The 17,948-nt window shown below is 39.2% G+C and overlaps 1 protein-coding gene across 3 annotated transcripts in view; it reads left to right on the forward strand.

Moving 5' to 3' along the window:
* Window positions 1-17,770, forward strand: part of pkn1a (protein kinase N1a) — a 31,971-nt gene extending 14,201 nt beyond the window's left edge. For 2 of the 3 annotated variants that reach the window (XM_056739653.1, XM_056739635.1), the window contains exons 2-22: window positions 5,011-5,311; window positions 6,624-6,772; window positions 6,848-6,968; window positions 9,460-9,605; window positions 9,685-9,898; window positions 9,985-10,179; window positions 10,298-10,407; window positions 10,526-10,669; window positions 11,323-11,398; window positions 11,566-11,695; window positions 11,771-11,858; window positions 12,495-12,577; window positions 12,735-12,810; window positions 12,884-12,975; window positions 13,078-13,254; window positions 13,362-13,424; window positions 13,534-13,610; window positions 13,703-13,845; window positions 13,921-14,028; window positions 14,131-14,211; window positions 14,333-17,770. In XM_056739653.1, the coding sequence (XP_056595631.1) occupies window positions 5,011-5,311; window positions 6,624-6,772; window positions 6,848-6,968; window positions 9,460-9,605; window positions 9,685-9,898; window positions 9,985-10,179; window positions 10,298-10,407; window positions 10,526-10,669; window positions 11,323-11,398; window positions 11,566-11,695; window positions 11,771-11,858; window positions 12,495-12,577; window positions 12,735-12,810; window positions 12,884-12,975; window positions 13,078-13,254; window positions 13,362-13,424; window positions 13,534-13,610; window positions 13,703-13,845; window positions 13,921-14,028; window positions 14,131-14,211; window positions 14,333-14,536 (2,778 nt within the window). In that variant the 3' untranslated portion in view covers window positions 14,537-17,770. The remainder of the gene's footprint in view (window positions 1-5,010; window positions 5,312-6,623; window positions 6,773-6,847; window positions 6,969-9,459; window positions 9,606-9,684; window positions 9,899-9,984; window positions 10,180-10,297; window positions 10,408-10,525; window positions 10,670-11,322; window positions 11,399-11,565; window positions 11,696-11,770; window positions 11,859-12,494; window positions 12,578-12,734; window positions 12,811-12,883; window positions 12,976-13,077; window positions 13,255-13,361; window positions 13,425-13,533; window positions 13,611-13,702; window positions 13,846-13,920; window positions 14,029-14,130; window positions 14,212-14,332) is intronic. The other variant, XM_056739644.1, reaches the window with a different exon arrangement.
* The last annotated feature ends 178 nt before the right edge of the window (window positions 17,771-17,948 follow it).

Raw genomic sequence — 17,948 nt, forward strand, 5'->3', positions numbered from 1 at the left:
GTAATACTTGACACACTTCAATGTGCTACAATGTGCATTAATTTGCACTTCCTTCCGTTTTTTTGTCTCTGTTTTTGCTTTTATGATGATGATTGACACACAAAAAGAATAGAAAACATAGACATTGTGTTTTTTTCATTGTCATCGCAGTGTATTTCTCTGTTTCCGTGTTTTTTCAGGAGTTAAACTGTTCCTCTGTGTTGACTTTTGGTTTTCTTTGTGGACGAAATCCCCGTCTGATATCTTTGCGAAGCGCGTCACGTCATTTCCTCTTGTCTGCCTCTCATTTGTGTTTTTCTTTCATTGTTTATGCTTTTCCTTTGTGTCAGATACTTAGCATCTGACTCTCTGGGGCTTCTGTTGCTGTGGTTTACTCTTCTGAAGAGGTCCATTTACTTTATTGGTAAAATGTTTAAAATTGTTAACACATATTGCTGAAACAGTGTCTCACAAAAGCTTTTTTATAGTATTCTTGTAATACTACTGACTTGGTAAATATAGTCCTGTGTTGTCTTGCTTTCAAAGTTCAAGCCATTGTTACTATATTTTAGCTCAGTTGATAATGCCGTGGTTATATTTTACACTGATCATACTTTATTCTGGCTAAGGAGTTATGGGAAGTTTGGGAAAAACAATGCAATGGTTGAACAGATATACCCTGCAATAACTTTTTATAACTGGTTGCAAAATAACAATCAAAAATTGACAACCCAACCCAGAAAATGTTAATATTTGAGCCAAGACTAAAACGACATGGCATAAGCTAATTTATAACCCAACTGTTTTTCTTTTTGAGCAAATGCTGGCTTGAAATAACCCAATATTTTTGAGTGTAATATTGCTCCAGCCATCACTTGTGTTTGCGAAATTGAGTTTTCAGAAATGCAGATTCAGATGAGTGTACACACAGCACATGACTGTTGGGTTTGTAAAATAATGCCTTGAACCAAAGGTGTAGGTTGGTCATGAACCTACGTTTTTTTTAAAACGCTCCTCGCATCTCCGGCTTGTATGACTCATCCGTTTTTGCACGCTAAATGTTACTGTGATCATCTAGTCACTGTGCGGCGTGTGCGCATGTTTATCTGCGGTTGAATCTCTTCTGGTGTTAAACCTGTTTTGCATATCTTGCATTTATAAGCCTCAGCCTCGGGCTGTTCTGTGTGTGTTTGTTTTTAGATCAGATGGCTGTTAGGTTTCGTTGTGTGAGTGAAAGAGAGAACATCTCGTCCAATTTGACGTACTGTATGCATGTATTTAATGCATGTACGTGATAGTTGTAATTATTTTACTCGTATTTCTTTACTTATTATTTCTTTCTACTTTATTTTGTTTACCTATATTTCTGTTTGGAAAAGTTTGATTATTTTCACAGTAATGGAAATTTGAAATATGGGTTGTTGACAAATAAATGTGTGAAAGTGTCCTGTGGTGCATAAGCATAAGAGAGATTTATCGTCTTTGTTATTTTATTCTATAAATATAATCATACAAAATTTTATAGCTAATTAACAGTTTGTTTTCAAATGTTGTATGTCACACTATAGGACACATGTGAGATATGTTTGTCAGCAGCCAAATATCTTGAGTTTTATCCTAAACTTTCATAATGAATGAATGTCTGGATGTCTTGTCATGACTTGATGACATCATACTTGGTAGCCACGCCTGCAAGGACATTTCAATGGTCCAAAATGCCATCTGTTTAACATAAAACATGTGCAGTAGCCTATTTCTTCTTTCATAACTTGTCGCTGGTCATCACAACAATGAGTTTTCAACAAGGGTCCGTGACCCCTTGGGCGGTGGTTCTCAAATTGGGGGCCATGGCCTCCTGAGGGAGTCCCAAGATAAATCCAACGGGGCCACAGACTTTGTGAAATTATATAAAATATGGAAATGTTTAATCAATTTTATGCAATTAAACATTAGAAAAACAAGACCACCAACCAGAAGTATTGATGCCCCAGCATTGTATATTAGTATTTGTTTATGGTTTCATTAAAATTCTAAGTTTATGATTCCAAGTTTTTATTCGGGAGGCCATAAAGCGATGCGCTCTACACAAAGGTGGCCTAACAATGAAAAAGTTTAATACGGGGTTCGTGTTGGGACTGCAGGGGTCCTTTGAAAAGGTTTGACATCAAAATTAAACCATCCGTATAAATTATGTAAGAGAGGGTCCCTGCTTCTTTTCTGTATCAGTCAAGGTGTCCTTAAAATGGTTGAAGACCTCATTGCTCAAGATCTTAAGTCTTTTAGTTTTAGTCTTTGATTTCACAGGTTACTTTATCTGTGAAACTGTAATTATATTATGAAGAAGACAGTTTGACTGCAGTGAAGTGCAGATGTACTGCTGTTATTCTACAGCAAAATAAAGTTGTACTTACATGTAGCTATAAATGCACTTCAGATTCTTAAGTGCACGTTTATTGTGCATCACCGTAAAACACAAAACTGCATAGATTGCAGAAATATCGGAGATTAAAGTGTCTTTAAAGAAGGGAAGTATGCTTGAATGAATTTAAAATAAGCTTAAACAACTGCAGTTTGGAACCAGATAACTCCTGTGTATATCCTCTCTCTGCCATATACTCTCTCTCTCTCCTCTTTCTTTCGCTCTCTCTCTCTCTCTCTCTCTCTCTATCTCTCTATCTCTCGCTCACACTCTCTCTCTCTCCTTATCTAAATAACTTCTGAAAGTTTCCCTCCCACTGTTTCTCTGCTGTCTTCTATGACGTGCAAATCAGTGGTTTGAAATGGTTTTGAAACTACATCTACACTTTTCTCAAACCTTTTGGAAATTCGCAAAGTACACACTTTACGTACTCCGTTATTTAATCATGGGCATTATTACTAAAACATGAAAGCACAAAGTATGTGCGACCTCGCCGGTGTCATCTAGTAAATGGTCGAGCCTCACAGAAAACAGGAAGAGACTGTGCTGAAGTTTAGACGGATATCCTGCACAGGGAGGGCGACCCTCAACCCTAGCTTTCCCTTCCTCCGTATCTCTCTCTCTGTCTCTTTTCTTTCGCTCCCACTCTCTCTATGCGGCTGGATATTGGTGTCATCGTGCTGGAGAGAGGAGAATGTGTTGGTCTGGCGAATGGGATCATTGGGAATATCTGGACACACAGGTGACAATCCAGGATTTTCCAGATTGTTGTTCGCCGGAGTACTGTCGACTGATTCTTGTAGCCATGTCGCATTCCCGTAGTATACATGAGAGGAAATGTTGTTATGGCAAACATTCAGATTTGTATTTTTGTTTATTTGTGGCTTTGTTGGCTTGTATCTTGTTAATAGTTTAGTGTGCGTTTAGTGGGCCAGCAAATGTAACCTGTAAAAATGCCCTTTTGAATTTTATTGAAGTCTAAAGTCTTTTTGAGGTTGCAGCTTTTCTTGAAAGCACTTTTGTGTGTATTTTTAAACGGTGTCAGTTCCTAGTAAGATTTCCGTCCGGTTCATGTTTAATATGATATTTTTGTATGACACTGTCGCTTTGTATTCGCCTTGTTGCATGCATTGAAAATCTCTCTGATCCCGACATTCAGAATTCTTCACGTAGGTTTTAATTGAAGGTTGTGACCTTCAAAAAGCTTTATTTTGTTTTGGCACATATGTGTCAATACACATTTAAGTGAAAACGTTGAACTGTTGGATCTCAACTGCATTGTTGTTTATTTGTGTTCCAAAACTAATCAGAACCGATGCATTGAAATGAAGTGCAAATGTTTCGTGGTAATTTGTTTTTGGTAGGCCGGGTGATTGTTACTGATCTTTGACGCAGCAAATAGTATCCTGATGTGGAAGTCATGACCAGCAGGATGGAAAACAATAGGGAAAGTGACCCCGAATGTCTGGAATCCGATGTTAATGTGTAGCCTGACGCTTTCTGTGAGAGCGAGAGAGTTATTTAAATCGTTGATGTACTTTTCAGAATGTTTTTGTGGGATGAATCATGTTATCAAGCTATCAGAATTTTAGGGAAAGCAAATGGATGTTTTTTTTCTTTATGTAAACTTTACGTATTGTCTGACGGATAAAAACAAAGATTTGACTCCAGTGCATTCAGGTTCTTTTGTGAAGGTTCAAGTCGAAAACTCTTAATTACGACATCAGGTTCAAGATAATATTGACAAAGTGCGAATGCAGTCACACAACATCAACGAAATAAATGTCACAAATATGGCTTTACCCATATTTCTCACAGAAATGCCCCCAACTTGAAAATTCTTGGAGAAACACATAATTACTACTTTATAGTTCCCAACTCATAATTACTTCTTTGGTGATGTTCATGTGCGCTTAACTCAAAAATAGTATTTTTTGGGGGGTTCAAGGTGCTAAGGATTTTTTTCCATCCAACTGGAAATAAAGTTGAGGTTTGATTAGCAATATGTACATTATTAATGATATTGAATCATTGAATTTTGTAAAAAAACAGTATGCTGGACAAATGTATTTTCAGTGAAAATGATTCATAATTTATTCACAGGAACAAAGTCTATGCACATTTTCCTGTTATGCCCTGTTATTATTGTTTTTATTGCACCTCTGGGTTATTATTTGTGGTATCATTTGGGTTTTAAATTCACCCAACGCCAAAATGACACACTGTTGGTCATTTCACATTTCATAAATTGACAACTCTTGGTTTTGTAAAAAAGTGACTTCTATGTTAACAACATTTATATGTCTGGTTGAGTCTAGGCTGGATCTTTATCACCTGATTATGTTCATAAGGTGTCTTTGGTTATTGTTATTGTATTAAGTGATTTTTTTATTGACGGTATACTATAAATGCGACATAATGACGTGAGAGCTGCGGTTTTGATGTGATTATTCCTTCATATTTAGGCTTCTGAAATATCAGTTGTTAAATGTTTATTATACACCACTTCATAACTCGCTATTTGGCAAAATGATTACAGTATGAATTTAGTTAATTTGCCCAAATGGAAACGGGAGACTTTCTTCATCACAGTTTCATCTTTATTTTTGCAGAGTGATCCCGGCGGGTTGTCTGTTCTAGAGCAGCTGGGCTTGGACCACAATTCTGATTTCTCCGACTCAAGCGTTCAGCAGCGCTTGGACGAACAGAGGGAGCGAATCCGTCGCGAAATCCGAAAGGAGCTGAAGATTAAAGAGGGAGCGGAGAACCTCCGCCGAGCCAATACGGATAAGCGTAATGCTCAGCAGGTGGAGAGTCAGTTACGGAGCTCCAATCGACGGCTGGACTTGCTCCATGCTCAGCTCCAGGAACTGGACGCTCACATCGTCGTCAAAGGGACCGACGATTCACGCGGTGAGGGGGTGGAGACTGTGCATTTGTGATGTCATAGTAAAAACTTTTTTTATTTCATTCAAGAAGTGAACCTTTGAGTGGTTGATTCCACTTTGTGATCACATAAACTGGGTGTCTTAAAGTCCCAGTGAAATTAAAAATGACAATTCCTATTTATTAATGAAATATTGCAGCTTTTATTGTATAGCTTACAGCTCATTCTCTTTTGAAAATCATGTTCATTCATAATCCTATCATTCATCTGAAAATGCACTTCCGCCCCCTCGTGACTATCCATCTTAAAGGAGTAGCTCACTTTCAAAATGAAAATGATGTCATCATTTACTCACACTCTTATCATCTCTTACCTGTTTGACTTTCTATTTTCTACAGAACATGAAAGAAGATTGTTTGAAGGATGTTGTTAACAGCCCCCCATTCACTTGCATTGGTTACAATAGAAGTGGATGGGGGGGCTGTGCTCTTCTGTTACCAACATTTTCCAAAAAATCTCCTTTTGTGTTCTGAAGAAGAAAGATAGTCATACAGGTTTGAAATGACAAGAGGTGAAGTAAATGATGAATGCATTTTCATTTTGAAGGTAAGACAGTTTGGGCGGATCCCCTTCAACTGTCAGTCTGCTCCCAGTTCCATTTCAAAATGCAACGGCTGTTTTAATACATCCAATCAAATCGCAGATAAAAAACTAGCCACGCCCACTATTCGTTCTCATTCGAAATTCCATTTCGCTCGGAAATGTGATAGAATACGGAAGTTAAAACTTCCGGTTCACAGGTACTTTAGAAACTGATAAGTGAGCAAAATATGCACAAAACTATTTTGAATCATATAATTAAATGCAACTTTCTTACAATTCATGTAAAAATGCTTTTACAAGCAATTTACATGGAATTTTGTTTTCGTTTCATGAGTATTTCCATTGGTTTGAAGTGTATTAATGGGATCTTAATAGCTTTTAAACAAGCTTGCACAAAACTATTGATCGAGCTGAAGATTTTAGAGCACTTCTGATTTACGGATCCATATAGCGGATACAAATCCATTATTCCAATATACATAAATATTTTAACCCAACATGAACATTTACGTTTAAAGGCTCCGATATAAATTATTGATGACTGAAATATTAATTATGCATGTCTTGGTTTTCACATTTTGTAAGTCTCATTCTTAAATCCCTATATAAAAATTGTTAACGCATATTTACACGGGTAATAGTTCTGATCTGATCTCACGTCTGATCTCAAGTCAGCACTAAAAGGGGCATTTCTGCCCATAGGGAGATGTTATTATAACCTTTAACCTCTTCCAGAAGATGCCCCGCAGTCTCCGGGCGCAGAGAGCAGGTCATCGGCGCATAAGGACAGAATCGGCGCGTTGGAAAGGCAGCTAAACATCGAGCTCAAAGTCAAACAGGGGGCTGAAAACATGATCCCCATTTACGCCAATGGCTCCACCAAGGTGTGCCCACAAACAGGATCTGTTCTCAAAAGTTGTCTATTTACTGTATAATAACTGATGTGGTGTATTAAACAGGATAAGAAGATGATGCAGACAGCTCAGCAGATGCTACAAGACAGCAAGACCAAGATCGACATCATCCGCATGCAGATCCGGAAAGCCATGCAGGCCAACGAACACAATGATGATGTACAGGGTAAGGCTGAGCGTGCTCGCATGTCCACTGCGTTATTGCTTTTAGAGTCCAGTTTCATAGACAAGCGGAGAGATAAACAGATCAATAACCGACCGGCTCCCAGAGGACAAATGGTGTGTGTTTGCAGGGTGTGTAGAGGGGGACACACCCAAGCCAAAAAAACACCAACCAATGAGCCCGAACATATCACATTAGTTGACAAACAACACTACGTTGTTCAAAATTCTTAAGAAATGGCTCAATAGCTGTTTTTAACAAGAAAAGCAATACATCAAATAAGTCTAATGCCCGGAAACTCTGCATTTATGTTATTTATAACACAAACAATATCTGGATGACACACTTTGGACACTTTTCCCTAAGTCAGTTCTTCCACACCATATCATTTTTTACTTGAAGGGGATTTGTTACAAGTTAAAAAGGAATTTGTCAAAAGTAAACAATATTCAAGAACACAGTTTGAAATGTTGCAAGATATGGTGTCAAATCTCAAAAACACACATCTCTTTTAATCTGTGCGTGCTTTTAAAACTGACATCATCTTTCAGACGTAGACCAGAGACGGTTTCATATGACACAGAAACATTACAGGCTCATTATTCAACACGCATTCTTTCATACAACCCAATATATAAACACACACTCAGGCATACACCTTTGATGTGCACGTACACACACTAGAGTCTGTCTCTAAATTATGTTACAAGGGGTTACTGGCATTCACTACTATACCGTATTAGGACACAAAAGTCTCCACAAGCAACCTGCAGTGCATTAAAGCTATATTTTTTAAGAGTATGTGCATTAAATTCAAAACCATGGCGTTGGCGTTGATGGCGCCATTGTTGATGGCGCAGTTGATCCAAACAAATAAAAATTAAACCTGGAACAGCATGTCAATTTTTTTGATGGTTTGACAGAATCCCATAACACCAAAAGCATCTTAATCTTTCATTTATAATCCAAAGTAATCCTCTTATTTCTAAAACTGTTGCTGGGAGCACTGAGGACCTCGGTTGTTGTTTTTTATCCCTCGGTTTGCATAAGTATTTGTAATTATCATATGAATGCCCGCTGGCGTGATCCAGCATCAGCTCTCATCTTCTTTAATGTCCAATAGAGGCACATGACCTGATTTGGCCTTTTAAAGGAACGGTCCGGCCCAAACTTGACAATTCTGTAAATTTAGGTGTTGATTCAGATCCCTTTTCTGCTGTGGTTTGTTGAGAAATATTCATGTTTTTCTTTTGTTTAGAATTCAATCAGGTGGACCACATTGGTCTATTTACTGTCAAATCCAATTTTTTTGTTAGAAAACGAACAAAATTTAGTTATCGGGCAAGTACATACAAAATGAGTGGTATAGTCGTAGTAATTTACTCAAGTACATTTATCTGTACTTTATTAGTGATTTTACTTTGGAAACATTTTACTTGACTACATTCTAAAGCATAATATTATACTTTACTACACTACATTACATTAAAAAAATATATATATACTTTTTATACTTAAGTTTTCAAGTAAAAGTAAGTTTATGAAGCAAATTATGAATATGTGTTAAATGTAGTAGAATCAAAAGTTGGGTAATATGCTTTATGTTGTGAAGTAAAAATTGTCCAAATTTAACACTAGTCAGAGATACTTGGAAATTGTACTTGAGTAAAAATACTCTATTACCTCTATTAGCTGTCGGGTACGAGTTTGCTGGAATTGTTTGACGTCATTTCACTTCAGCCCTTGTACAGATTAGTGTTTAAGGACCAGCAATTGTATGTCGCGAGTGGCAAAAGTTATGTGTGGCTATTTTAAAGTCCCATTGAAATTAAAAATAACAATTCCTATTTTGTCTTGAAATATTGCTGTGTTTATTGTAAATAGCTTATCAATGTGGGTCATGCTCTTTTTAAAATTTACGTGCCCTCATAATCTAAAATCATAAAATCTGAAATGCACTTCGGTCCTGTAATGACTATCCATCTTAAATGACGTATGTTTGACGGCTTGGGCGGGGCATCTGTTAACTCCTCCCCTTCAACTGTCAGTCTGCTCCCAGTTCCAATTCAAAATGCAACGGCTGATTTTATACATCCAATCAAATCGCAAGGAAAGACATGTCACGCCCACATTTTGTATAATTCCAAATTCCGTTTTACTCAGAAATGCATCAGAATATGACAGTAAACCTGATCGCAACTTCCGGTTCATGGGGACTTTAATTATTTTATATGCAGTGGTTTGTGATTCTGTAAAATACTTCATAGATTATTTTCACGTAGTCACTATTTAAACAAACAGTGATACTGACGAATATAAGCGTTGAAAGAAATGCTTGGGGAAAGGTTCGGAAGAAGCGCTGCAATTCACTCAACAACAGGATTCATTCTGTTTAATTGCAGCCCTGACCTCAATCCTTGCTGCTGTCACAGCTTGTGTAACTCTCCGTCTGAAATCGAAAGCTTATTGTGTGTGTTTGCACTTGTCTCTTCAGGAAAGCCCGACCCCTGTGGCATGGAGCTACGGATCGAGGAGCTCCGCCACCATTACCGCGTGGAGCACGCTGTTGCCGAGGGCGCCAAAAATGTCCTCAGACTGCTGGGGGCCAGCAAAGTACAAGACAAGAAGGCCATGTCAGAGGTCAGAGATCAAACAATATCCTATATACTTCAACTCACATACAGACTGCGATTAAAGTTGTTTTCTTTAAATGCCTCAGGCTCAGTGTCGTTTGAGCGAGTCGTCCCAGAGGTTGGATCTGTTGAGAGATTCACTGGACCGGCGGTTAGCCGAACTTCCCGAGGATCATCCCAAAGCCTCCGTGATTAGAGAGGAACTGGTTTTAGCCTCCTCGCCGGCATTCAGCTCGCGCCACAGCGCCCCCTACGTGCACAACCAGTACAGCACCCTCTCCAAACCCTCTCCTCTAACTGGTGTGCAACCGTATCATTTACAGATTCACTTGATAAAACGAGGGTTGTCAGATATGATCATGTAACATCTGGTTTTGCGTGTGCAGGCACGCTTCAGGTGACCCTGCTGGGCTGCGTGGGTGTGCTGGAGGTGGTTCCCGGCCGCGTCCGCGGCAGTCAGGTCATGTTGCCTTGTTACAGTCCGGGAGAGGGGCGGTCCTTCATGAGGAGCGGGAAAGGCCTATACAGTCGCAGCGGCAGCGTTAGTGGAAAAACACCGCCTAAACAAGATGAACTCTCCTGTAAGTGTGTGTGTGTTTGTAACAGACAATGTGTTTTAACAGCGATGTGTGAAATAAAGCAGATGATTCATAAACAGATGAATTCAGAGCATTTGAACAGTTGTGTGTGTGTTCTCAGCGGAGGTGAGCGCAGTACTGAAGATGGATAACTCAGTCGTGGGTCAGACGGCTTGGAAGACAGTTGGAGAGCAGAGCTGGGATCAAGCCTTCACCATCGAGCTGGAGAGAGTGAGTTGAAGAAAGTGACTGCATAATTGTTGTAACAAAATTTACTAAAACTTGTTAAAAAATATAATATAACGTGTATATATAATAAAAACTTGTTGTTTGTGTATCTGTTGTGTAGTCCAGAGAGATGGAGATGGCGGTATACTGGAGAGACTACCGCTCTCTGTGCGCGCTGAAGTTTCTCAAGCTAGAGGACTTCCTGGACAACCAGAAACACACAGTTCAGCTAGAACTAGAACCACAGGGGCTACTGTTGGCCGAGGTACATGCGTGTACACACATAGAGCCGCCGAAATAATTAAGAGACCATTTTGAAATTATTTCAGTTTTTCTTGAATCTACTATTTGTAGGTATGTGTTTAGGTTAATTGCTCATTTTTATTTCATTCTGTGAATTAATATCTATATTTCTCCTAAATTTCAATTAAAAATGTGCATTTATTCACAGAAAAGGAAACATGTGAAAATAACAGAAAAGATGCTCTGTATTTTTTCAGACCTCAAATACTGCAATGAAAACAAGTTCATATTCACGTTTAAGCAATACAACAGTCATATTTCTACACATATTTAGGAGAAAAAAATTGTTATAACCTCGATTTTTCTCACATTTTTCATGTGTTTTATGCTGTCAGTCTTTCACATTGCTGTTGGATGACTTTGTCACTCCTGAGGTTTGATTTGGTTGAAGTTCAACAGACTGGACTGGAATAGCCACAATACATCTAGAAATGAACATTTGAAATGGTCTCTTAATCGTTTCCGCGGCTGCACATCCACACACACGTACATAAGGGCATCTGCTTGCAGATGTTTGCTTTGTAAACACACAAAAACACACCCAGATATGGTCTCCGTCAGCACTGGCCATCATGGAAATGTTTGTGTGACACGCTGTCCGTCTGGTCACATCAGGTCACCTTCTTTAACCCTGTGATCGAGAGAGTCCCACGACTGAAACGACAGAAGAAAGTCTTCTCCAAGCAACAGGGTAAGAGACAGAAGGTGTTGATAAACTTCAATGTTAAATCAAACCTGACCCCATTGCATTATTAATACACATTTGTTTTTCCAAAGAAAAAAGACCATTGTCTATCATTTTATAGTATGAATGAAGCGCCCTCTAGTGGATAGTTTTGATAATACCTTGTTTTGCAGGTAAAGCGTTCCTGCGAGCTCGACAGATGAATGTTGATATCGGCACGTGGGTGAGATTATTGAGGAATGCCATACCGACCGTCAACAACACGGGAACCTACAGCCCTCATGCACACGCCATACAGACGGGGTAAAACGCACGCAATTGATATACCTACATAGATTAAAAAAAGCATTGAAATCATTGTTTGTGTGTCTGTTATAGAGAGATATCCGTGGAGAAGTTGAGTTTAGACAACGACTCGCCAGCGAAGGTGGACATCCGACGAGACGTGTCCGATATACAAACTCCGGTGAGAGACTCTCTCTTACCTTCATGTACCCCTTTCTTTTCGACTGTATCTCCACTAGAGAATGTGAGCGTATCAATATTTCACTCAATGACCGTGTGCTTATCTCAGTCATTAACGGACCATGCAAAAGCGCAGCACACATTACGCTCACGCTCACCGGTAAACCACATCCTGCTCAGATCATGCTCAGCTGCATGCGTTCTCTGTAGATCACATTTGTCGGCCTCGGCTGCATATGACATTGAGCTTTATTCAGGTTTTATTTCAGAAAAGTACCTGTTACATTGTGACACAATGTCTTCTTAAAAGAAATAAAAATTGATTTTTTTAACTGCATCAAACCTCTTGTCACACACACACCTCTGCAAACGATTTGTAGTTGACACGCATGCCGTTGCCTTTGTGCTATCATTCATGCTCATGAACTGTACATGGGACAATAATCCAGCAGCAAAAAAGCAAATCATTAAGAGAACGGAGCGAGCGATTTGATCAGAATTTTCAGAAAGGCGCTCTCCGCTCCTCGAGAAATGTTGACGCATCGCTCCCCGCTTGACTCACATGTTCTTATATCCACAACCATGTTTCTCTAGCTTCTAAATCAGCTAGCTCCGCTTTCTTTGTTGTTTGACACAGGAACGTCAGCCGGTCACTGAGCCCATCTCTCCTCCTGACTTCAACACACCTGATCGACCAAACAGAACCCAATCGCTCAACAGGTACTCACACGTTTACATTTACACTTTTGGCGTATGCTTTGATCCGTACGTGAGTAAGAGAGCATCTAAGCTACTAACACACCTATTCAAAAGCCAGCCCAAAAGCAGCTGGACCTTAATTGTATTTTAATGTATTTGTGTGTTTGTATTTGTGCAGTAAACAGAAGAACACGCCCCTGAGTCTAGAGGACTTCCGGTTAATCGCTGTTCTGGGCAGAGGTCATTTTGGAAAGGTGTGCTTGAGCTTCTTCGTCTTTAAACCCTCCTGCTTTTTCCTCATCCTATAACCTCACGTGTGTTTTTCAGGTGCTGTTGGCTGAAAATAAGAAGTCAGGGAACATGTACGCCATCAAAGCCCTGAAGAAGGGAGATATTGTGGCCAGAGATGAAGTGGAAAGGTAATAAATGATTTATTAACGGAGATAAAAGCTAGATTAGAATAACGAAATAAGTCTTGTTTAGGTCATTCTACTGAGACTGGTTTTCTCTGTGTCCGTCAGTTTGATGTGCGAGAAGCGCATTTTCGAGGCGGTGAACAGCGTGCGCCATCCCTTCCTCGTCAACCTGTTTGCATGCTTCCAAACTCCCGAGCACGTGTGTTTCGTCATGGAGTACACGGCTGGCGGCGATCTGATGATGCACATACACGCAGAAGTCTTCACTGAGCCACGCGCAGTGTATGCCAACTGTGTTTATTATTGACAGTTTCACATACATGCACAGTGATTGACCAATCAGAACTAAGAACTTTTTTCGTTAACTTATTTTCGTGTGTTAATTTCAGGTTTTATGCTGCTTGTGTGGTTTTAGGACTTCAGTTTTTACACGACCACAAGATTGTGTACCGGTGAGTTGTGTACACGTGATCTAAATATGTGTAACGAATTTATTACGTGTGATTAAACGTTGAATTTTTCCTGATTAGAAATGTCTAAAATAACTTGTTTCCCCTTCAGAGATCTGAAATTGGACAATTTGCTGCTTGATACAGACGGTTATGTGAAGATCGCTGACTTTGGATTGTGCAAAGAAGGTAATGACTATTTGAACCAACCTTTCTCTCTCTCTCTCTCTCTCTCTCTCTCTCTCTCTCTGATGTCAAACATGATGTTTTATGGTCTTCAGGCATGGGATTTGGAGATCGGACCAGTACGTTCTGTGGGACCCCTGAGTTTTTGGCTCCCGAGGTTCTGACAGATACGTCGTACACGCGGGCGGTGGATTGGTGGGGGCTCGGAGTGCTCATATACGAGATGCTGGTTGGAGAGGTGAGAGACGTTGAGGTCTCATTGAGATGACCGGGATTCAATTTAGCATTTCTTTTAACAATCATCTTTTTACAGTCACCGTTTCCAGGTGATGATGAAGAGGAGGTTTTTGACAGCATAGTGAACGATGAAGTTCGATATCCACGATTCCTTTCGTCAGAGGCCATTGGCATCTTGAGAAGGGTAAATAATGTCTTACTCAACAGCAGATCAAAATTGTGTCAATTAAAGCATGCATGATTGACGTGTCGTGGTCCTTTATACACGTTGGTTGTATTTGAACAGTTACTAAGAAGAAATCCAGAAAGACGATTGGGCTCTGGCGAGAAAGACGCAGAGGATGTAAAGAAACAACCTTTCTTTAGGGTGAGAGAGACCTTCCTTCAATTTGTTTTTCTGTATTATTTTCACATTTTCTATATTAAGCTCCGCCCTCAATAACAACCAAGGAAATTCTTCTCACATGTGATCGTGTATTTTCCCTTAGAACATGGACTGGGAGGCTCTTCTCCTCCGTCAACTCCCTCCTCCCTTCCTTCCATCCATCAGAGGAAAAGAGGACGTCAGCAACTTCGACGAAGAATTCACGGCAGAAGCGCCGTCCCTCACCCCGCCACGGGAACCCCGCGTGCTTACGCGAAAGGATCAGGACAGCTTCCGCGACTTCGACTATGTGTCTGACCTCTGCTGAGAACGTGATAGCGCCGTTGAGAGACGCTCATGAAGACGCGCAGCCAATTTTGGCTTTTGGGTGTTTGAGTTCAGCGCTGGACCTGTGAACACTGTGATGGATGAGTGGAAAAGAGAACGAGACGGGGATTGTAAGATTAGGTTTGAAGTTTGTTTGTTGCCAGGTGGTTTAAAGGCATTTCGAACACCCCTGGGTAAATTGACGGGTTCGTCTTGAGGTGTCGTACAGATCCACAGTCTCGAGTTCATCCGATTTTGCAAGAAGCACATCACGTCTCATGAAAAATTATGTGAAGGTCACCAAAAGAGTACCTCAGTGAATTTTGAAAAGGGACGAGAGCATATTGGGACAATGCATTTACATCTTGATTATGGGTTGAAAAGGGTGTTAAGTGCTTAATACCAGTCGGACTAATGCCTTTGCCAGGAAATATTCTGTTCTTATCAACTTTCCATACAGTTTTGCTGTCTGAATACAAATTTAGGGATTTGCACGAAAGAACTCAACAATTTTAAAGCACCGTAAAATGATCGACTGTGCAGATAGTTGGGTGGACGTGTAGTTTAAAGGAACAATTTACCAAAGAATGAACATTTTGTCATGATTTATTCCCCCTCATGCCATTTCTTTTTTTTTGCAACTATTAATTCAAGAATGTCTTGACATAAGTGTACACAAACAATGCCGTTCATTCCTCTCGTGTTGTGGATATCGCTGTTGTTTTGGTCTTTGCACATTTTTGAAAAGTAAACCACTTCAGAAGACGTAATCAATGCTGGTCTACAAAAATTTCCGTATTTGGCTTTTTCCCCATTATACAAACGTTTGAACAAAATGAAACCGACAGAACATTTAAATGCAAAAAAACCCTAAAACCGGAAGTGCTTCTGGACCAGTGTTTACATCTTGTATAGACAATATAGACGAGGTGGTCTATAACACCGTGTCCACACCGGAAGCGGCGCGATGCGACACGACAGAAGACAATAGAACGCATTAGATCCTATAATAATTGAACATTTTGTCCACACTGGATGCGGCGTGATGCGACAATCCCATTAGAACAAGCCGTGTGTCGTGTCGCACCGATCGTGTAGAGCCTAGACACGGTGTGAGTTCAGGAATGGAATAGAAAGAGACACATGTCAAGAGTTTTTCAAATAATGGATTATATTGTAGCTTTGTATGCCATCAGGACATTTGAAATATACAACATGAGTCACACTGATACTTTTGTGTCCCTTTTGAAGCTTGAATAGAGGCGGTCACAATCCAGAAAACCCATAACAACACTTTAGATAATCTGATTTCGTTCTCAAGGACAATCCATCAGGCTTTGAATTACAAATAATGACCAAATTTGGGATGAACTCGACCTTTAGATTTGAAGGTGCCATCTTATAAATGAAGTGGCACAGCAAACAGAAGTAAATATCTCATTTCCTTCCATCGCATGGAAAAATACCTGAATTCTTTTTTTCTTTCTAACACCACTGTTATCTTTGACCACTTAGAAACCAACAGGCAAAAACTATAGATCCATCCAGCCTGTCCTTTCTTCGCAATGTCAACTCATACGGAACATTGCTGCCTGAATATCCTCCATTGGCCTGACCTGGACCTAAAGGAACTCTGTGAAGAGACTCTTTGGTTTATGCTTGACCAGTAATGAATGTGTACTTGAAGTGCTCGATGTTTGAGGACTTCCTCTTTTTGTCTTGCGTTTGTTACAACAAAACACAAACTTAAACGCTTTGACATGTAACATATAAATCTAGCATATGGGAAATTCAGGAGAGCAGTCTAGTACCCAGTTTTGGTCTCCACCCTGTTAAGTGCACTTTGAGGTTACTTTTATACAATTGAAGAAAACCAATCGAACCTTATCTTGGGTTGGTTTAAACTGCCTTATAATAATGTTGGTCCTGTCTACCCTGTTCTGTTTAACCTGCTGATGTGAGTCAGGCAAACAACAGAAGAGATGAACTAAGCATGAAATTTAATAACGCATCAATACAGTCAGTCAGCATCACTGTTGCATCTCGTGTGAAAAAAATAACCATTTGAATAATGCAGACTGACCTCATGTATAAAATTCTAATGTTTGGTTTTATGAATGTGAGGAGCAGCAAAAGAAGAGGAATGTGTTCGGTGTGTGTACGCGAGTGTTTTTACCAAGTCCAATCATTGTTTTATTTTGGTTTTATAAGTGCTGTCAAACGATTAATTGCGACTAATTGCATCTGAAATTTAAGTTTGTGTTTACATAATATATGTCTGTTTACTGTGCATATTAACTTTATATTCATAAACACACTAACATGTGTATATATTTAGAAAATATTTTGAATATTTGTTTATATTTAGCAATAATTGAAATTATATAAACGTTTATTCATTTTTAACATTTTTCTTAAATATGTATACATGTATTTATTGATATTAATATGCACAGTACACAGATGCATATTATGTAAACACAAACTTTTATTTCGGATGCGATTAATTGTGATGAATTGTTTCACTGCCCTTGTTTTATCAAAGCTTTTGACATTTGTTACAAGGGTATACAACCACTTCCTGTTAAAAAAACTCAAACTGCAGATGGTTTGTGGGTTGTTTTTATTTTATATGTTTTAATTTCATTTTAATTTTAGTTATCAGATTTGCTTTCTGTTGTGTATTGTAGTTACAGCGTGAATGACCGACTTGTGACTGTTACGGTAAAGAAGTGTACTCTGCTTGTGTTTTCACACCCTTTATTACCTCAAAGATCTTTTTATGCCTTTAAAACATTAGTTTGTGAAGTTCAGTGGACTGTTTTTGGACAGCCTCTCATTATGAGGACGCACACGGGCAGAAACAGACCGTCGTACCGTATCTGTTTCAGGGAGCTCATACATTGTTTTCTAACGCATACAAATTGATAAAAAAAAGCTAAATACACACACTACACACTTACACTGTGAATAATTGTGTAGCAAAATTGCATCCCCTGATTTACACACAAAACGACATTTTCAATGGAATAAATTCAAGCTTTAACAAACCAAATGTTATCCTTCTTTTCCTGAAAAGAGCAGACTAATGTCCTGTGAGATTTTACATCAAAACTATACATGATTTGTATTTATGAAAATGTTGAAATGGCTGTATGTTTGTGTTTTGTATGTCCATCTGAATTGTTTATTTGACTACACCCTTTAGAAATGAAAAAAATATACCATGAAATTATGGGGAACTCGTGTCATTTTTTTTAAACTAGGTTGGTAAAATGTATTCAGGTTTTTTTGAAAGACCTCTTAAGTTGATGAACATAGAAATCTTCACACAAATGACTGAGAGCAGTGAGATGCGCTGTTTTCCCCTCAATATCCGCTAGAGGGCCACTTACAATTACGGGAACTTTAAG

This window comes from Triplophysa dalaica, chromosome 2, assembly GCF_015846415.1.
Source record: "Triplophysa dalaica isolate WHDGS20190420 chromosome 2, ASM1584641v1, whole genome shotgun sequence".
Classification (NCBI taxonomy): Eukaryota; Metazoa; Chordata; class Actinopteri; order Cypriniformes; family Nemacheilidae; genus Triplophysa; species Triplophysa dalaica.